The sequence below is a fragment of the Hylobates moloch genome, unplaced genomic scaffold (assembly GCF_009828535.3).
Source record: "Hylobates moloch isolate HMO894 unplaced genomic scaffold, HMol_V3 SCAFFOLD_18, whole genome shotgun sequence".
In the NCBI taxonomy this organism is placed as follows: domain Eukaryota; kingdom Metazoa; phylum Chordata; class Mammalia; order Primates; family Hylobatidae; genus Hylobates; species Hylobates moloch.
The window spans coordinates 32631010-32652398 of NW_026652293.1; the positions used below are offsets into that span (position 1 = coordinate 32631010).

A 21389-nucleotide genomic window follows, 5' to 3' on the forward strand; every position below is an offset into this window, starting at 1 on the left:
TTTTTTTTTTTTTTTTTTGAGACGGAGTCGCGCTCTGTTGCCCAGGCTGGAGTGCAGTGGTGTGGTCTCAGGTCACTGCAACCTCTGCCTCCCAGGTTCAAATGATTCTCCTGCCTCAGCCTCTTGAGTAGCTGGGATTACATGTGCCCACCACCATGCCCAGCTAATTTTTGTATTTTTGAGATGGGGTTTCGCCATGTTGGCCAGGCCTGTCTTGAACTCCTAACCTCAAGTGATCTGCCTGCCTTGGCCTCCCAAAGTGCTGGGATTACAGGCGTGAGCCACCACTCCTAGCCAGTTCTCAAAAGCTATCACTCCATGTGCCATATAAGATACATGTTCTAAATTCAGAAACATTGCAGGTTCAGATGAGAAATTATATTTGAGTTATATGATCTCTTCAAGATCACCCCTACATAATTCAGGACTGTTTGTGCTTGCTTTTGTGTTTGTCTCCTGCTAATTGGGACATCTTCATTCATCCCTTAATCTCTTCTAAAGAGGCCTAGCACATAGATGTCCCGATATGAGGTCTTAACACTTCTTTTACTTTTTGGCATCTAAATCTATTATTTCCAGGTTGTTTGCTCTAATGACTTTTTCTTGCAGAGTTTGAATTGATGCATGTTGATGAGTTTATTGATGAACTATTGCATAGTGAGAGAGTCTGTGATATCATTCTGCCCCGACTACAGGTAAGAAATAAAAGTCTCTTACCAGAGTCACCCTTCTCTTCCTAGACAGGCAGGCAGGCAAACACATACACACAGCTTAAACACTGAAGCCTGTGGATCTTATGGGTCCTCTTAATGAATAGTCTTCCTGTCTGGGAGAAAGATAGTGGATTGGGAGTGAGAGGAAAATAGATAAAATATTTGAAGGGTAGGGCTTTAAAAGTGAATAGTTTAAAACAAGGAAACTTTGTTTTTCTCCATCCTTTTGTAGTTCACGTGCATGTGTGAGTTGTGCCTCCCTCAAACCTTGTTACAACGTCAGCACGTTACCCATCTATAATGAAAAAAGAAATTTATTAAGGATGTTACATCAAGGGTATTATAGCTAGAGTAGGTAGGGATTTTTTAACTCCATGAACAGTTTTTTTCAAACTAATCTTCATGTAAAAAGCCAGGACATAAAACAGATAAAAATAGGGCCAGGAGTGGGAGACTGAGCCCTTAATCCCTTAAACTTGCCTTTACCATCCTGCTTCCCTTTCCTAGTGATAAACGATTATCCATGAGGCATCTTTTCAGGAAATGAGTGTGATACAGCTCTCCTGTTCCATGTTGGCACTGTAGGGCATGTAGTGGAAAGAATGAGATTATAAATTTGAAAACCTACTTTGAGGGCCCAATTCTTATAGCAAGACAATGTCTTGCTATGTTGCCCAGGCTGGTCTTAAAACTCCTGGGCTCAAGGGATCTTCCCACCTCAGTCTCCCAAGGAGCTGGGACCATGGGTACATGCCACTACATTTAGCCATTTGGCATTTTTGAAATCAGCTTTGCCTCCCTGATCCTTAGCCACTCAAACATTGCTAAGCCATATCCCCGATTAAAATGGATCCAGTTCAAAATGCATGAATATCAGCAGCTCCTGAGATCCTGGGTCTACTGGAGATTTGGTGCTACTCTAGGGCTTACCAGCCATGAACTTACTAGCCCTTGAATTTTCTCTGTATGAAGCCCTTACTTTTGGTTCTAGGCTATACCTATACTGATTGATACTCCCATGAGTTTAGAGTGTAAGATACAGGGAATAGAGCCAATAGAAAATGAAGATGTTCTCTTGAGGTTTGTATTTATGTTTATAGGAGAACTTTATAGATTTCAGGTCTATTAAACTTGTTAGGAAAATCTTGAACTGTCTTTGAAATGAAATTGCCTCAGCTGTTGCTCCTTGGAACCCTGAAGCCCAGTGTTGAGGTTTCAAGAAACAGGGGAAATGGCAACAACCCCTAACTCTCATTATGTTCTCTGTAGAAACGCTATGTATTAGAGGAGGCTGAGCAACTGGAGCCTCGAGTTAGTGCTCTGGAAGAGGACATGGATGATGTGGAGTCCAGTGAAGAGGAAGAAGAGGAGGATGAGAAGGTCAGGCACCTGAGACTTTTATGGTTGTAGGGGAGGGAGTAATAGAAAATGGGAATGGTTTTTTGTTTTTAGACTTTAATTTTTAACTCTATTCACCAGGCGTGGTCGCTCACGCCTGTAATCATAGCACTTTGGGAGGCCAAGGTGAGCGGATGACCAGAGGTCAGGAGTTCAAGACCAGCCTGGCCAACATGGTGGTGAAACATCTTCTCTACTAAAAATACAAAAATTAGCTGGCGTCGTGGCGGGTGCCTGTAATCCTAGCTATCCAGGAGGCTGAGGCAGGAGAATCGCTTGAACCTGGGAGGTGGAGGTTGCAGTGAGCAAAGATTGCACCACTGCACTCCAGCCTGGGCAAAAGTGAGACTCCGTCTCAAAAAAAAAAAAAATGTTTTTTAACTCTAACCAAAGACAATATTTCTTTATTAAAAGCACCTCAGCTCTGCCATATACTAGTGGTATAATCTTACGCAAATTACTTAAATTTAGTTTTCTCCTATGTAAAGTGAGGTTAATGATACTTTTTTCCCCAAGACTGTTTAAAGTATTAAATAAGATTATAAACTTAAAGCCCTTAGCAGAGTATTGGCACATTATAATTGCCTAATAAATGGTGGCAGCTATTAAATACTTGGAAAGAAGTAACACTTTCATAATTGCATCTATCCTAAGGAATAAGCCTTGTTTAGGAGGGGGAAAATGTCAACCACATAGTCATGTTCTTTCGGTACTAGTTACAGTGCTGAAAAGTTGAAAACAACCAAGCTGCCCAGTTGTTTCAGGAAGCAGTCAAACTTTTTTTTTTGAGATAGGGTCTTGCTCTGTTGCCCAGGCTGAGGTGCAGTGGCTCACTGCATTCTCAGCCTCCCAGGCTCAAGCAATCCTCCCACCTCAGCCTCCCAAGTAGCTGGAACTACAGGCGCGTGCCAGCATACCTGGCTAATTTGTGTATTTTTTTTGTAGAGATGGGATTTCAGCATGTTGCCCAGGCTGCAGATAAACTAAACATACACACATACACACACACAGGTCTGTTTCTGTTCCCTCTCCTATGAGTCATTTTGGCTGTCTTATATAGCTCATAATAAGTTTTGTTAGTTAATAGGGTAAGTGCTTCCCTCTTTGTAGTCAGGTTACTGTGCTTTAAAGTCACATGGAGATGGACTTTGGGACAAGATGGGGCATGAAGTATAATTAGTGTTCCTAGATGGCTCTTTATAAGCCTGTGCCTTTCAATGACCCAGTCATCTTGTTTCCAGTTGGAAAGAGTGCCATCACCTGATCACCGCCGGAGAAGCTACCGAGACTTGGACAAGCCCCGTCGCTCTCCCACACTGCGCTACAGGAGGAGTAGGAGCCGGTCTCCCAGAAGGTAAAGCCTAGTCATTGGCCTTTTCCCAGGAGATTTTGAGCACTGTAACCTAGAAGTTTGAATTTTAGAGAAGGAAAAATGCCAGTCTGTGGAGAATGTTTGCCCAATGTATTAGTTATCTGTTGCTGCAAAACCACCACCTATAAAACCTCATTGGCAGACAACAATAACCATTTGTTCCTTTCACAAGTCTGCAGACTTGTGATTTAAGCAGAGCTTGGATAGGCAGTTTTTTAAGTACCTGTTCTGTTGTCGGCTGTCTACTGGCTGGTATGGAATTGCCTTAGCTTGGATGACGGGAAATTTCTCTTCTCTGTGTCATCCTCCAGCAGGCTAAGTTGGGCATATTCTTATGGTAGTGGCAGAACTCAAGAGCAAACAAACCTGGTCATGCAAATGTTTTTCCAGTATCTGCTTTTATCACATTTGCAAATATCCCATTAGCCAAAGCAAGTCATGTGGCCAGTCCTAAAGTTAGAATGGGAGGGTGCTAGAGTTACATGACAAAAGACATGGACACAGAGAAGGGTGATACAGAGAAGCGTGAAGGATAAGATTGGGGCCGTTTTTGCAATCTACAACATCCAGTGCACCAACCTAGGCTTTCTTCTTCCTCTCCTCTTTATAGGCGGAGTCGGTCTCCCAAAAGGAGAAGGTAGGCCTTCAGTCATTTGTGATGAAGGATAGGGCTTTGGGGAGGGGGTGGTGGTATTGGTGTTGTACGTATATTGCTAACCAGATGTGGTAGTCTGACCAGTCTTTTCTACAGCCCCTCCCCTCGCCGAGAAAGGCATCGGAGCAAGAGTCCAAGACGTCACCGCAGCAGGTCCCGAGATCGGCGGCACAGATCCCGTTCCAAGTCCCCAGGTAAAGCATGTGGGCCTTTTGCCACAGGTTGTCTTAACAAAGAAATGTAAAAGGAGTAGTTAGCCTCCTGCAGTACAGGAGTGCCTGACTGTACTGCCTAACAGAAAAGGAAATGGACATAGAATTTGAAAATTAAGGTTCACAGCTTGACTGTCACTTATAAGCTTTGCTGATAAGGTTTGCTTCAGTTTTTTCATCTAAAATTATAGGAATAAGATCTAACATAACAGTGAAAACCCAATATGATGTTTGTGAAATTAGCCATAAAGCCCTTGAATGTATGTGTATTTGAACTGGTCTCATTACTACTTTCTTTGGTCCCTCTTCCTCCACTAATTCAGAGTTGCTTCCACTAAGAGGTGTCCCCTGCGTAGGCCAAAAGAATATTAAGCCAATGGCAGGTATTAGGGGAGGTGAGAATGACAGTTTAATAAGAGTAGAAGGGTAAGATCTTACACAATGGCCTTTTCTTCCCCAGGTCATCACCGTAGTCACAGACACAGGAGCCACTCAAAGTCTCCCGAAAGGTAATGAATTGACCTCTGTTTTAACTTTACAGAAATAGTCCAAATTACAACTAATTGGACCTGAAATTTTCTTGTTTTGTTGAGGGATGTTAGGAATTCTCCTTCATTACTAGACAAAATTGGTCTATTGCTTTGAGAATTACTGGGGTTAGATAACTTTTTCTTTTTTCTTTTTGAGAACTGAGTTTCGTGCTTGTCTCCCAGGCTGGAGTGCAATGGTGTGAACTTGGCTCACTGCAGCCTCTGCCTCCCGGGTTCAAGCGAGATACCTGTTTTGCTTTGTTTTGCTTTACAGGATTGCAGCTTTGGATAAAGGATGAGCTTTGGTCTCAGAAAACATGGGGTTTAGTCCCAAGTTTTAAAACTTAACAATTGAGTGACCTTGGACAAGTCACTTTCATTTGATAAGATTTCATTAGAAACCCCCACGTGCCATATACGGTTGGGTGCACTCTTTTTTTTTTTTGAGACGGAGTCTTGCTCTATCGCCCAGGCTGGAGTGCAGTGGCGCGATCTCGGCCCACGGCAAGCTACACCTCCTGGGCTCACGCCATTCTCCTGCCTCAGCCTCTCGAGTAGCCAGGACTACAGGTGCCCACCACCACGCCCGGCTAATTTTTTATATTTTTAGTAGAGATGGGGTTTCACCATTTTAGCCAGGATGGTCTCAATCTGACCTTGTGATCCGCCCACCTCGGTCTCCCAAAGTGCTGGGATTACAGGCGTGAGCCACCGTGCCCAGCCTGTTGGGTGCACTCTTAACCTCCGAGAGGTGAAATGACCTATAATGACTCACCTGACTCAATAGTGTTGCTGCTATTATTCAAAGATCAAAGGAGTAAAACATTTCCTCAATGGTAAAATTTGGATAGTCATGCCTGACTCAATAGTGTTGCTCTGAATCAAAAAGATACCAAGCAGTTTAAAGAATATTGAGTGTCACCTCCATCTCCATCAATGTCAGCATACCAAGGTCTTTCTCAGGACTCCTTTTTTTTTTTTTTTTTTTGAGACGGAGTCTCACTCTGTCATTGAGGCTGGAGTGCAATGGCCCAATCTCGGCTCACAGCGACCTCCGCCTCCTGGGTTCAAGCAATTCTCCTGTCTCAGCCTCCCGAGTAGCTGGGATTACAGGCACCCACCGCCACGCTCGGCTAATTTTTGTACTTTTAGTAGAGACAGGGTTTCACCATGTTGGCCAGGCTGGTCTCGAATTCCTGACCTCAGGTGATCTGCCTACCTTGGCCTCCCAAAGTGCTGGGATTACAGGCGTGAGCCACCATGCCTGGCTGCCCAGCTTCTTAATATAATTATTTATATGTGTTGCCATTTCAGGTCTAAGAAGAGCCACAAGAAGAGCCGGAGAGGGAATGAGTAATGGACTCAGTTTGGTTTTAGTCCACATGACCTCCTATGGATATGAGGATATCTGTCTATGTGGAAGGATTAAGATCTCCCCCAGGCAGCTATAAGAATATTTTAGTTTTTTTCTTATCAAGTTTCTCAACATTTATTTTTAATGAAGGAGGTGCTGAGTTTTGTATCTTTTTAATCATAATCAACATAAGTTTTTGACCCAACTAACCTTGACTGTAATCAAACTTATGAGTAGAAAGGATCTGGAGGTTGGGGATATGAATGACAAGGAAAGGATGTGGCCACTTGATGACCCTTTCCCTTTTTATTAAACCGGACACACCTGTTTCCCATTTCTCTGTAGTTTAGTTTTGGTTTGTTGTGGTTGGAACTGCTTTGAGAATCCTGGGATTTGTGTTGCTGCTATTATTCAAAGATCAAAGGAGTAAAACATAGTAACTCCTAACTTTTTTCCAGCAGCAGCAAGTGGTAATAAACATGAAAACTGGTTTGTAGCAGTTTTGAAAGAACAGAATGCATTCAATTGTAAGGCCTCTTCTGGATCATTAAAGCCAGTTTCATCAAACAGTTCAACAGAGAGCGGCACTTAATACCCTTTATACAGCCCATTTTTTCATCGTTTCATTTGTTCTTGCCCACAAGCTTGAAATCCTGGTTAAGGTATCCGGCCTTTATCATATAAGCATTGACATTATCCAGGCCTAGTCAGTAGCAGTAGGGTAACAGGATTGAAAAAGATTTGATGGAGAGGAAAGTATCTAATATTAGTCATGGTTTTGACCTAAATTGCTAGACAGTTGTGCCATTCACAAAGTCAGAAAATACAGCAGGAAGAGACAGCTTTTAGAGGGGCAGAGAATTAGAGGACTGTGGTAGTAATGAAAATGATGCATTCAGTTTAACAAGTTTAATTTGAGATAGCTATGGTATAGCTAAAAACAAAAGCCCATAAAGTTGGAGATAGGGGCCAGAGTTTAACATAGCTATCTAGGCCAGAATTGACAATGTTTAAGTAATTGTGGAATCTGTCAGTAAGACTTCCCAGAGTGTTTATATATATCAGAAATGCACACAACAGAACCATAGGCAACACCAACACTGGTGACAGGAAGAAACAGAAGTCACCTATTGAAAACTGGAATGGCCCATTCAGAAAGACAGGAGAATTAGGAGAGAATGAGTGAAAGAAGCCAAGGGTCAAGAATGCAGAAGCAAAGGAAGGACTAAAAAGCCTCCATGGACATCAATAATCAAGAGATTATTAAGATCTTTGCTAGAAGAGTTCCTTTACCTGTACTTAACTCCCTTAAAAAGAGAAAAGTGGTGGAATGACTTCCTGCAACTGTAGTCCCAGCAGGAATTGTGAAGACCAGCTGCCCTGCAGGATCCAGTTTTTCTTGGGAGGCTGTATCTGGTCATAAGGTAAACATTCTATATATTCTATGCCTGCTCTAGAATTGAAAGACTTCAGCAGTATTAAAGCATTTTTTAATCTTATTTGAGCTTTCATATTCTTCAGTGATTCCTTTCATAATACCTGAGTTAATAAAAGTGGTCTGAAAGAGCTCTTACGGTTTCTGATACAACTATATAGGACTACCTTTTAAGATTAAATATAAGCATCTGTACATAAATGTATTACAGTGTCATAGCAGTTATTTCTTTATGAAAGTGATCTAGGTAGAAAGAAATGTCTTCTGGCACAGACAGAAGTGACCTATGGACCAACCAAGCTGTCATCCAGTACACTCTTAAAATAAAACTTACTTAAAATATGTTTTTTTTTTTTGTTTTTTTTTTTTTTAGACGGAGTCTTGCTCTGTCGCCCAGGCTGGAGTGCAGTGGCGCAATGTCGGCTCACTGCAAGCTCCGCCTCCCGGGTTCACGCCATTCTCCTGCCTCAGCCTTTCCGAGTAGCTGGGACTACAGGAGCCCGCCACCACGCCCGGCTAATTTTTTTGTATTTTTAGTAGAGACAGGGTTTCACCGTGGTCTCGATCTCCTGACCTCGTGATCTGTCCGCCTCGGCCTCCCAAAGTGCTGGGATTACAAGCGTGAGCCACCGCGCCCGGCCTTAAAATACGTTTTAAAGTAAAAATAAACCCACACACAAAGCCCAATAAATTTTAGTAACAGAAATAAACCTCCCTAAACAAACGTTAAAACATACTTGTTTAGACGTATGGTAATATGTGGACCAAAATTGAGGTACCACAGCCAATCAATAGCAGGAAGGAGAATGTCCCTATTCTTTAATTAGAAGAAGGAGGTAAGAGTAAGATATGTTGCATGTCTGTAGATACCGTTTTGATAAAATTACACGGGAGATGGAGCTTGAGGACAAACCTTGCTGTAAGGCTCTTTCTGTCATCCACATGCTTGCCTATGGATGAAGCATTTTAAACACGTATTTTACCTCTTCTGTACACATCTGTATTCTGTACTGTACTGAGACAAATTTCAGGAAAGAATACTTACTATGCAAAGTGAATTCTGGTATTTCCTACTTGGTAACAGTTTTTAATATTGGATGAAACCACTTAATCGATTTTACTTCCAATAATTTGAAATACACTGACTTAAAAGCTTTGCCATAGGGCACAATCGCCTTTTAATACTAAGAAATTAAGGGAGATGTGTTCCAAGGGGCAAAAGAAATAATGCATTTTTGGCCGGGCGCGGTGGCTCACGCCTGTAATCCCAGCACTTTGGGAGGCCGAGGCGGGCAGATCACCTGAGGTCGGGAGTTTGAGACCAGCCTGGCCAACGTGGAGAAACCCCGTTTCTACTAAAAAATACGGCTGGGCATGGTGGCACATGCCTGTAATCCCAGTTACGCGGGAGGCTAAGGCAGGAGAATCGCTTGAACCCAGGAGGCAGAGGCTGCGGTGAGCTGAGATCATGCCATTGCATTTCAGCCTGGGCAAAAAGAGCGAAACTCCATCTCAAAAAATAATAATAATAATAATAATGGGTTTGGTGAGAGAGTTCCAATATTAACAACCCAACTTCAAGCTCATTCCTCTAACCTCTTCCTGTTATTCTTCAGTACACCGAAGTTTAAAGAAGCATTATTTAGAAGAATGATCACAGATTGCCCACTCCCTCAAAAAGGTTAATGTGACAGAAATTCTCCACATGCTCAAAAAAGACAGCAGACATGATCTCTTTAAAAAAAAAAAAAAAGGTTCAAAAGAGATTAAGAGATGGAAAATAAGATTGGTGGAGTTTAAAGGCCTTATACTAGAAACCACAAAACATAAAACAGCACAGAGAAAATAGGCTGGAGGAAATAATAAACAATGGAAAAGAGAAATATATAGAATAAAGAAATAATACTCTGATGGTTTAAGAAGAATTGGCCGGGCGCGGTGGCTCACGCCTGTAATCCTAGCACTTTGGGAGGCTGAGGCAGGTGGATCACAAGGTCAGGAGATCGAGACCATCCAGGCTAACACAGTGAAACCCGTCTCTACTAAAAATACAAAAAAAATTAGCTGGGCGTGCTGGGCAGGCGGAGCTACTAGGGAGGCTGAGGCAGGAGAATGGTGTGAATCCGGGAGGCGGAGCTTGCAGTGAGCCGAGATCACGCCATTGCACTCCAGCCTGGGCAACAGAGTGAGACTCCGTCTCAAAAAGAAAAAAGAATTAAATGGGGTCAGGATGGTCTCAGATCTTATAACAAGAAGGCAATGAAGCAAAAGGCTCCAAAGGTTTGAGAAAAAGTGTGCCAGAAATTTTATAAAGTGTGCCAGAAATTTTATACTTTGCCAAAGTTGTCTTAAAATACAAAGGCTACAGATGTTCTCAAGTTTGTAAGAACTTAAAAGTACAAATCATGAGCCTTTGGGAAAAAACTGCCCAATAATGAAATTCAACTAAAGAAGAAATGAATCAAATTAAGGACTTAGGAACAAAGAATCAGTAAAAGGAGTGTTAGTAAACACTTCAGAAACTTTAAAAATACTGGGCAATGATTATAAAGTCAAAATTAAATATGAACACTGTCTATATAGAAATAAGTAGAGTGTGCTGGTTTCATCTTTCATAGCAGGAATCACGTACAGTCTAATTAAACATGAAGCTAGAAAAAAAATAGCCTCTTTATTTTCCGTAATTGTCCTTAATTTTAGGAGAAATCTTACAAGACTAGATTCTTTTGTGGGAAAAAAGTATTTAAATTGAGCATTTTTTCAGTTTCACACTTGTTTTCCTTTTGTTAATGTGCTATATTTGTTAAATATAGCATATGAGCCCACTTTTGTAAAACTATTTGTATCTATGTGCCTGTATGATTAACAGAGATGGTTGGAATGAATGAAGTTCACCAGATACTACTTCTTTCTGGCTGATGAACTTTTGAGTGATTAAACTTTGTACTTTTATATAATGCTTATTTTCTTTTTACAATAAACATGTTAATTTCTACAAGGAAGAAATGAGTTGTTGGGAGTTAAAAGCTTTTTTATAAGCATACCAACACATTTTACGTATTGTTTGCTGGAACTACAAATTAATAACCACTTTTATGAAGGTCAATTTGGCAATATGTAGCAGGAACCTTAGAACTTTTGATCCTTTTACCCAGTAATCCCACTTACGGGAATTCACCCTAATAGAATAATTACATGTACACACAAATAGCTTTATCCCATCATCATTTTACACATTATATATATAATATGTATATATAAGAATAACTGGAAACAGCAAAAATATCCATCTGTAGGGGATATAAATAAATATACAGTACATATTTATATTTTTAATAATCCTAATGTCAAGGGAAAATACTAATCTCCATGTTATTAAACAGAACATTTCAAAACAATTTGGTCTTAAATGTGTGTGTTCTCCCTGTATAAGATTGATAATTTTCTACTTAACTGCTCTACAATGAATCTGAACTCATAATCTACTTTGCAAACTTAAAATCTGAGTTTCTACTGTATCAATTTTAAACTATATATGTTTTCCAACAGAACAGTTTTGCCAATTATTGAACACTGGCAGTTACTGAAGGAGGGGCAAATGAGATGCTGAAAACTAGTATCTATAACACTATCATATAAGTAAAACCTAGGCTATTGGTTACTAGGTTGCCAGTTAATAGGTTTTGCCAAGTGGTATTATACTGCCTTCCTTAAGGAAGAAAGGTTGAGGGGTTGGGGCATTCTGTTATTGGAAGTTGTTTTATTTTTAATGAATATTTTTTTATTTTTTTATTTTTATTTTTGCACACAAAACAATAAACATTTTCTAAAAGTACATACAAACAAAAAGATGCATATCAAACATACTAGGAAGGTTGCCCATGGGAAGACGTGGAATAGAAATGGGGGGTGGGAATTAAAGAAAATAAATGAGAGAGGGACTTTGTATGGATCAATGATAATAACTCAATCCTCTATTTGACGAAGAAGGAGAAGGAAGAGGAAGAAAAAGAAAGTGGGATAAAGGATCAGAAAGGGAGGAAAATAGAAAAAATTAGAGTATGACTCCAGGGTAGACCTGTTTTGTTGTCGCTTGGTTGGTTTGTCAGTTGTATTTTTCATATGTTTCGCCATGTTGGCTAGGCTGGTCTCGAACTCCTAGCCTCAAGTGATCAACCCGCCTCGGCCTCCCAGAGTACTGGGACTACAGGAGTGAGCCACCACGTCCAGCCCCCACATTGCTTCTGGCCTCTGTGGTAGACCTCCCAGACGGGGCGGCCGGGCAGAGGCGCTCCTCACTTCCCAGACGGGGCAGCCAGACAGACGCTCCTCACTTCCCAGACGGGGCAGCCGGGCAGAGACGCTCCTCACTTCCTAGACGGGGTGGCGGCCGGGCAGAGGGGCTCCTCACTTCCCGGACGGGGCGGCCGGGCAGAGGCGCTCCTCACTTCTTCCCAGACGGGGCGGCCGGGCAGAGGTGCTCCTCACATCCCAGAAGGGGCGGCCGGGCAGAGGCGCTCCTCACTTCCCAGACGGGGCGGCCGGGCAGAGGCGCTCCTCACTTCTTCCCGGACGAGGCGGCCGGGCAGAGGCGCTCCTCACATCCCAGACGATGGGCGACCGGGCAGAGGCGCTCCTCACATCCCAGACAATGGGCGGCCAGGCAGAGACGTTCCTCACTTCCTAGACGGGTTGGCGGCTGGGCAGAGGCGCTCCTCACCTCCCAGACGGGGCGGCCGGGCAGAGGAGCTCCTCATAACCCAGACGATGGGCAGCCAGGCAGAGACGCTCCCCACCTCCCAGACGGGGCGGCGGCCGGGCAGAGGCTGCAATCCCAGCACCTTGGGAGGCCAAGGCAGGCGGCTGGGAGGCGGAGGCTGCAGCGAGCCAAGACCACGCCACTGCACTGCAGCCCGGGCAACACCGAGCACCGAGTGAGCGAGCCTCCGTCTGCAGTCCCAGCATCTCTAGAGGCCGAGGCGGGCAGACCACCGGAGGTCAGGAGCTGGAGACCAGCCTGGCGGACGTGGCGAAACCGCGCCTCCAGCCAAAGGAGAAAAACCAGGGAGGGGTGGTGGCGCGCGCCGGCAATCGCAGGCAGCCCGCAGGCCAGGGCAGGGAGAATCACGGGAGCCGGACGCAGGGAGTCTGCAGCGAGCGGAGTGTACTCCAGCCTGGGCCACAGAGGGAAGCAAAGAAAAAGAAAGAAGAAAGAAAGGGAAGAAAGGGAGGGAGGGAAAAGGAAGGAAGGAATGAAGGAAGGAAGGAAGGAAGGGAGGGAGGGAGGGAAAGGAAAGGAAGGAAGGAGGGATATTCCGAATACAATCCTCCCCTTGGTATCTGGTGGGGGATTGGTTCCAGGACTTCCCGCAGATATACCAAAATCCAAGGATGCTCAGGTCCCTGATATAAAATAGTGTAGTCTTTGCATATAACCTATGCACATCCTCCTTTATACTTTAAATCATTTCTAGATTATATATAATGCCTCATACAATGTAAATTCTGTGGGAAAAGTTGTTATACCGTATTGTTTAGGGAATAATAACAAACTGTACAAGTTCAGTACAGACACAATTTTTTTAAATATCTGCAATCCGTGGTTGGTTGAATCCATAGATGTAAAACCCATGGATATGGAGGGGCTACTGTATGTACAGAAGTAAAGAGAATAATAAACACCCCTGTATACATCATTACCTGTTCTCCAAGATGTGGAAGGACATGAAGTATTGAATGTTAATTTAAATCTTGAATGCTCCAGGTCATTTTAACATAAATGCATAGTTGGGTCAGGTATCTTGTTAATAAATGATTTAAGTCCATCACTTGATAGGATTCTGAAGGATGCTGACGCTTTAATAAGAAAAAATGGTAAATATACCTGACTTTAACTCAGGGCTGTAAATATAGCATGAATACCCTCAACCTCCTGCAATAGGTTTCAAATATCTTCCATGTTGCAAAATATGGCAAGGGCCCAAGCAGTCTCCTATTTAAGTAATGTGTATCACAGGAAGCACAGCAAAGATAACCCACTGTCCTTACATTTTTGTCTACTTACTCTGCACATTTCCAAATAGATATATAGCATCATTTAGCCTAAAATCCCAGGCAACTGAACGGACTAATTAAGGGGTTAGAGAAAATTACCTCACCTCACTGCTAAAACAGCTAAAACATTATGCCACTAACAACTCGAGTCTGAATTCCAATACCCAATAATAATTAATTCCAAGTATTACTGGTAAATATACTTGGAATTAATTATCATCTTGGCAAGTGTGTTTTCCAGGTGGAAGTATAGGACTCAAAATGAATAGAGTCTGGGCTGGGTGCGCCTGTAATCCCAGCACTTTGGGAGGCCAAGGCAGGTGGATCACCTGAGGTCAGGAATTTGAGACCAGCCTGACCAACGTGGTGAAACCCCGCCTCTACTAAAAATACAAAAATTAGCCAAGTGTGGTGGCGCGTGCCTGTAATCCCAGCTACTTCGGAGGCTGAGGGAGGAGAATCGCTCAAATCCAGAAGGCAGAGGTTGCAGTGAGCCGAGATCATACTACAGCACTGCAGCCTGGGTGACAGATATAGACTCTATCTCAAAAAAAAAAAAAAAAAAAAAAGTTATCTTCCCTCCACTCTAATTGCCAATATTAGTCTCAGTGTTTTAAAACTCTCTTTCCAAATACTTTTCAGTTCAGACTCCAGCATGTAAGTTTGCTTTTTGGAATTTACTGCTTTGCATTTCAGTTTTTATTTTCAAAGATAAAATGGAAATGGCTTCTGCTTCCATCAACCTCATATGGGTGTTGTGAACATCCAACCAAATAAAGGACATGAAATGATACTTGAATCTTGAATCTCTAAAACTAAAATCTGTGATTTAGAATGCTCTATTCACTGAAATTAAAAGAAATCTCGTTACATAATATTTCCATCATCTATACAACAGATTAACCAAATTTAACTCTTGTCAAAAAGATTTATTAACTTAAAATAGAAGTACTTCAAATACAGACAAAATCAACTTTCCGTTCAAGTTTGAATGTTCAATATACAAGTATGGAAAAGAAAAAAAAATCTGAATCTTCATGTTGTAATTTTATTTTATTTTTTTTCCTTTTAAAAAGTTTTTGGCACTACAAGGTTCTGTAAAGAATAGAAGTGACAATTTAAAACACATGAAATTCTTTCCTAACTTTTAAGAACAATATATAAAGTCTGAAGCAACCAAAGTATGAATACAGCTAATAGAAAATAAAGAATGTAATTTTTTAAATTCTCTCTTTATACAATTCATCAAGGTTAAACAAAACATAAAATTCCCTTAAAAATAGGGTAATAAAATAGATGAAATTTGTATCACTCAATTTGGTGATACTAGTAAAAACTATAGTTCATATTTATATACAAATAATACAGTCTGTAAAAACAGTCTTAGAATTTAAATAAGCTATCTAAACGTGTTAAAATTTTAAATCAGGACCTGATTTGTTTTGCTTTCCATTAAATGTCACTTTTTCTGCTGAATGTAACTGACATTGAGGTACGGATACCCTTGAGACAGCAGGATTGGCTGGTTGCTGTGCATCGGTAGACCAGCTGAAAGAAAATGGACTCGCATTACTCCGACACGTTTCCTCTTGGTGGGTGGGGACAACGCTCTCTACACCGACGGGTGGCACATCTGTCTGTTGGATACAACACAGACAGGAAACTGAAAGGCTTGTGCCTGTTTATCTGACAACACCTTAGAATTAACTTGTAGTTAGCTTTCTTTTTTTCTATTTATATAACAGGAGGAGATAAAGCATGCTGCAAAACATTTGAGAGGGTGGGGAGAAAAAGGAAGAAGGGAAGGAAATACCTGTTTGTGAAAAAAGGAGAGGACACGAAAGATGGAGAGGAGGAATCAAAGGGAAAAAACCCACTAGAGAAGAGTTGCAGACTCTCCCCTCCTAAAAGGGCTTATGACTAATAATAACTTCCTTCAACCCCAGTTCTTTGCTCAAGAGAAGAGCTCAACCACAGTCAAGGCTCTGCCACTCTATAATACAGGGATGCCCCAGTAGTATATGGGTGGTTTAAGAAGGCTTAAATATAACAAGCTTGAGACCATACCAGGCACCTCCCCTTTATCATTTCATTCAATCAGCATTTCCTGAGTGCCTGTTTTAACTTCTTGAACTCCTAGTTTAACTATATGGACTGACCCAAGTGTTCTGAACTAGGTTAACAAGGAGCTGAAGGCCAGATTCAGACAATGCCTGTAAGAACAAATACCTCTGAGGCAAGTAGGTTAGATAAAATGCTCCAAGTTTCTAGGAATTCTTTGTTTGTAATATTCATTACCCAGTCAAAGCTATTATTAGTACTACAATAGCACCAGCAGAACATAATAAATTTTAATGTCATTCAAGTCCTGCGTTTACTAAACAAGTCTGATTATGTCTTCATTCCACTAAAAACCTTTCATTAGATCCCCAATGCTCAGTAAACCAAGTCCAAACTCATAATATGGTCTAAGCCTACCCTCTCTAGCCTTATCACCATCTTTCCCATATACGTCCGTCCTCTAGCCCAAATATTTTCTCCTCTTCTTCATTATGCCAGGCAAAACTCAGTGACTGCATATATTAATCCCTCAGCTAAGCATACTCCTCCTCCTCTCTCATCTCTAGGCAAAAAAAAAAGAATTCCTGCGTCTCTTTCAAGATCTAGCTCAACTGTCAAAATCTTGTGATGTAATAATCTCTTACATCCACATCCTGTTTGGATTTGCTAGGGCAATGTTAACTGATTCATCTAAACTCCTTTCCTATTTAACATGTCTGGCTTTCCTAATAAAATGTGCATCGAGTAATTGAGATTTTGTTTTACAAGCACCTAGCACCATCTGACACACAGTATAATCTCTCAGTAAATGTTTACTGAATTTACGAATTTTCACTCCCAGATCCTGGCCTTCACTAAGGCTCTCTATCCCAGAATAAAACCCACCCAAGTCTGTTAACTAATTTGTATGCAATGGTACCTTGAGTATAGAAAGGTTTGTTGGGCTGAAATCGGGCATTTCCCTGATGCATGAAGTTTTGATGCAAACCATAAGGCCACGAAGCTGGGACAAGGGGGAAATGGGGACGCGGTGCATGTTCCCAAGGAATTGGAGGAGTCAGTCCTCGAAAGCCTGGCTCTGCATTTCAACAAGAAGGGAAAAAGACATTTAAAAACATTAGTTCATTCATTGAAATATCCCTTCATTCCACAAAGATATATTCAGTACCTACTATTGGCTAAGAACTATGCTAAATTCAGATAATACTAAACAAATTTTTTTAAAGAATAAAGCATTGGTATTTGCTCAAATTATTCATAAGAGACATACAAGAAGATATATATATATACAACAATATGTAATAATTGCTAGAACAGGCAAAATGTTCTGAAGAGAGGGCTAACCCAGTCTTTGAAGGTTAGAGACAGTCTTCCTAAGATGATTGACTAATTTGAGTTTTAAAAAACAAGGAAAAATTTAGGCAAAATAGGGAGGGGTGGGGGGGCATTTCAGAGAGAAGGAGTATCATGTACAAAAGCCTGAAAGCAGGAAAGCACATCAAGTTTGGGGAAATGCATAACAATCTGCAATATAGGGACAGGAGTGACAGAGGAAGTGGTAAGAGAAAAGGCGGGACAGGTAGGTGGGGATATACATTTCAAAAAACCTTAGTACATCATGCAAAGGAACTTAAGATTTTATCCTAAAGACAATGCCAACTATCCCAGAATCAATTATATCTTGGCCTGGAAGGAGATCCTATTACAAGCTTGAGGCATTGTGGCATAATGGTTGAGAACTTGGGCTTTGAGGCCAAACAGGTCTAAGCTCAAATCTCATTTCCTAAAACTACTAAGGTTCCATTTTGAACCTCAGATTGTTATGAGGTTTAAATTGGATAACCAAAAGAAAGTAGCTTGCACAAGAGCTAGCATATAGGTAGGTACTCAAAAAATGTAAGTCCTTTTTATGGCTAACTATCCCCCCAAATCTTTCTATTTCCCTTTAAAATGTATCTTTAAGTACATTTTTCGAAGTGCAGTACCCAGTTGATATTCCGGATCATTTCTGGTGGCTTTTCTCATTCAGAGTCACCATGTGGTAGGGAATAAAAGGGAATAACTGCCCTTACTCACTAAACTTCCCAGCAAGAACTCAAATTAAGTACGGGATAGGCAAGAGTAGACAGCAAAAAAACTAAAGCCTGTGTGAACTGCATTCTTAGAAGCTGAATCTTCTCAGGAGGTAAGCAAACCAGCTAGTTCACTGTGAATTCATAAAAGCCAAGTTACAACTAAGGGCTGAAGCTGAAGGGCTCAGGGTTTACAAAAATAAGTGAAACTGGTATATCCAGAATTAGGTCATAACCAAATGAGAAATGATGTTTTAACATAAAAGGGTATTTTTAAAAGATATATTCCAATCCCCTTTGCCTGTTTTTCATAACCCAAAATTTCCATAAAACGAGTAATACAATCTCATTAAAGATAACTTGAAAAATGGGGGAAAAAACTCATATAATAATCTTCTGATACAACTATGATTATTATTTTAATATATTTCCATTCAGTCCTTCCACTTTCAACACAGTGTAACTGTAGCTTTAATATCAATTATGAATTGGGTATCTATACAATGAATAATATTAAGTATAATTTATTAGATAATAATACTATATAACAGGAATAATGTATCTAACATGGCAGGCTACTAAAGAGAAAACTAAACTCGCTACTAGAGAGAAAATGACAACAATTTTTTGCCTCTAGAAGTTCAGTCTAATGGGTTATGCAGTTGAGTAAACAGACAATTTCAGCACAGTAAGACAAATGTTATGATATGGATATTAAGAAAATAAGGAGGACTTCCTGAAGAAAGTGATCTAAATTTAAAAATGGAGGATGAGTGAGTTAGCCAAGTTTTGAGGCAGCACAGAAGGAGGTAAGAGTGAACAGCAGAGGTAACAGAGAGGACATTCCAAGCAGAAGGAACAACTTAGATAACCAGGGGTAAGAGACAGTACAGTATGTTTGTGGGACATTAATTAGTTCACTGTGACTAAAACATTGAGAACAACAAGTGGCAGGGGGATGGAAGACTTGAAATTATAAAAATGGAGCTGATACATCAAAGGGCAAAACACTGGGTCTGTCTTCATGGTTCTTTAACTCAGTGACTATCACAGTACATGTCATCGCATATACACAATAAACACGTTGAATGATATATGAGAAGGACCATGTATGCCATATATCCTTTGATCTTAGAAATCTAATTAAGTTACCATATTCTGGCATTTTTGCTCAGCAAAATACCTTACTTGCATTGTTCCAAAAGAAGCTGGAGATAGCAAAATAATGGATACTGGCAACAATTATCAATGGCAGCTAAGGCTATTAAGTAAAAATTAATGATGAACTTGATAATGGATAAAACAGGCTGATAAAACCTAACTCACAGATCAATCTTAAGTCACTAAAATAGTTACAACCAGACAGTAAGTTCCTTCTGAAGTGAGGAAACTGGAAATTATATGGGACCCACCAAGCAGCATTCTTACCAACTGAAAGAGCCTGAATCTAATCCAGTCTCTGAATCTAAATCCCAGTTTACAGGAAATACAGAGACAGAGGTACACATTAAATGATGCCACAAAGACATTATCAGCCAACTCCAGAATATGGGAAATTCTACAGTGCCTTATAGTTAATATTGGAAAAAAAATAGAAGCAGCAACTGTTACAAAGGACAGTTAAGAGATATAAAAATCAAACACACAGTTTTAATTTTGATTCAAATAATAATAGGAATACTTTTTTAGGCTGGGCACAGTGGCTCACGCCTGTAAACCCAGCACTTTGGGAGGCCGAGGCAGACGGATCATGAGGTCAAGAGATTGAGACCATCCCGGCCAACATGGTGAATGAAAACCCATCTCTACTAAAAATACAAAAATTAGGGCCAGACGCGGTGGCTCACACCTGTAATCCCTGTACTTTGGGAGGCCAAGGCAGGTGGATCATTTGAGGTCAGAAGTTCAAGACCAGCTTGACCTACATAGTGAAACCCCGTCTCTACTAAAATACAAAATTTAGCTGGGCGTGGTGGCGAGCACCTCTAATCCCAGCTACTTGGGAGGCTGAGGCAGGAGAATCGCTTGAACCCAGGAGGCGGAGGTTGCAGTGAGCTGAGATCGTGCCACTGCACTCCAGCCTGGGCAACAGAGCAAGACTCCCTCTAAAAAAAAAAAAAAAAAAATCTGGGCATGGTGGTGTGCACCTGTAGTCTCAGCTATTCGGGAGGCTGAGGCAGGAGAATCGCTTGAACTCAGAAGGCGGAGGTTGCAGTGAGCTGAGATGGTGCCACTGCACTCCAGCCTGGCAACAGAGCGAGACTGTCTCAAAAAACTATATACTTTTTTAGATAAACAGGAAAAACTGAACAAGTATAGGTATTAGATGATACTAGGTATGGCAATGATCTCATGATTTTTTTTTAAGTGACACAACTGAAGTTAAAAAGCAAATTTGATCCAATGTGTGAGATTTGATCAGTCAAGTCAAAAATATTTTTAATGGTTAGGAGTGCTAGATAAAAGAATAGCAAATTATTGATAACTGTTAAAGTTGGTTAATGGGAAGGGGGGTTCATTATATACTTTACTGTCTTTTGTGTATGTTTCAAAATTTCCGTAATAGCTTTTTTTTTTTTTTTTTTTGAGATGGAGTCTCGCTCTGTCGCCCAGGCTGGAGTGCAGTGGCGCGATCTCAGCTCATGGCAAGTTCTGCCTCCCGGGTTCACACCATCCTCCTGCCTCAGCCTCCCAAGTAGCTGGGACTACAGGCACCCGCCACCACGCCCGGCTGATTTTTTGTATTTTTAAAGTAGAGACGGAGTTTCACTGTGTTAGCCAGGATGTGCTTGATCTCCTGACCCTGTGATCTGCCCACCTCGGCCTCCCAAAGTGCTAACAGTTCTTAAGATAAAAATAATTATCACTAAAAAGTTGGGCATAAGTCAGGTGCAGTGGTGTGTGCCTGTAGTCCCACAGCTACTCAGGAGGCTAAGGCAGGAGGAGCACTTGAGCCCAGGAGTTCAAGGTTGTAGTGTGCTAGACTGGCCTGTGAATAGCCACTGCACTCCAACCTGGACAACACTTTGAGACTTTGTCTAAGTGTCTAAATATATATATATATATTTGGAGAGAGTCTCACTCTGTTGCCCAGGCTGGAATGCAATGGCATGATCTCAACTCACTGCAACCTCTCTTTCCCTGGGTTCAAGTGATTCTCCTGCCTCAGCCTCCTGAGTAGCTGGGATTACAGGCGTGCATCACCACACCGAGCTAATTTTTGTATTTTTAATAGAGACAAGAGTTTTGCCATGTTGGCCAGGCTGGTCTTAAACTCCTGGCCTCAAGTGATCTGCCCACCTCAGCCTTCCAAAGTTCTGGGATTACTTGTGTAAGCCACAGTGCCTGCCTGTGTGTGTATGTGTAAGTGTGTATAAACATTTATATGTATGTGTGTGTGTGTGTATATATATATATGTATATTTTAAAGCTGGATATAAAACTAGATTTATAGCATGTATCAACTATTTTCTTAAATAGGCAGTTTTTTTTTTTTAAATGACTGAATGGTAATACACCAAAATATTCCTTAG

The 21389-nt window shown here is 41.2% G+C and overlaps 2 protein-coding genes and 1 pseudogene across 13 annotated transcripts in view; 2 read left to right on the forward strand and 1 right to left on the reverse strand.

The window, feature by feature from the left end:
- The window catches only part of PRPF38A (pre-mRNA processing factor 38A), a 12301-nt gene extending 5945 nt beyond the window's left edge, over positions 1-6356 (forward strand). Inside the window, exons 4-10 of the mRNA XM_032137506.2 lie at positions 610-695; positions 1983-2093; positions 3353-3465; positions 4094-4120; positions 4235-4332; positions 4811-4859; positions 6195-6356. Of these exons, the coding sequence (XP_031993397.1) occupies positions 610-695; positions 1983-2093; positions 3353-3465; positions 4094-4120; positions 4235-4332; positions 4811-4859; positions 6195-6237 (527 nt within the window). The 3' untranslated portion in view covers positions 6238-6356. The remainder of the gene's footprint in view (positions 1-609; positions 696-1982; positions 2094-3352; positions 3466-4093; positions 4121-4234; positions 4333-4810; positions 4860-6194) is intronic.
- On the forward strand, positions 934-1013 carry LOC116458177 (small nucleolar RNA U13; annotated as a pseudogene).
- Positions 6357-14287: 7931 nt separating the features above from the next.
- The window catches only part of TUT4 (terminal uridylyl transferase 4), a 132488-nt gene continuing 125386 nt past the window's right edge, over positions 14288-21389 (reverse strand). For 6 of the 12 annotated variants that reach the window (XM_058430352.1, XM_058430346.1, XM_058430344.1 and 3 more), the window contains 2 exons: positions 16704-16862; positions 14288-15271 (listed from right to left, as the gene is read on the reverse strand). In XM_058430352.1, coding sequence (XP_058286335.1) covers positions 15183-15271; positions 16704-16862 — 248 coding nt within the window. In that variant the 3' untranslated portion in view covers positions 14288-15182. Of the gene's footprint in view, positions 15361-16703; positions 16863-21389 lie in introns of all 12 variants that reach the window. The other 6 variants (XM_058430350.1, XM_032137512.2, XM_058430349.1 and 3 more) reach the window with 2 other exon arrangements.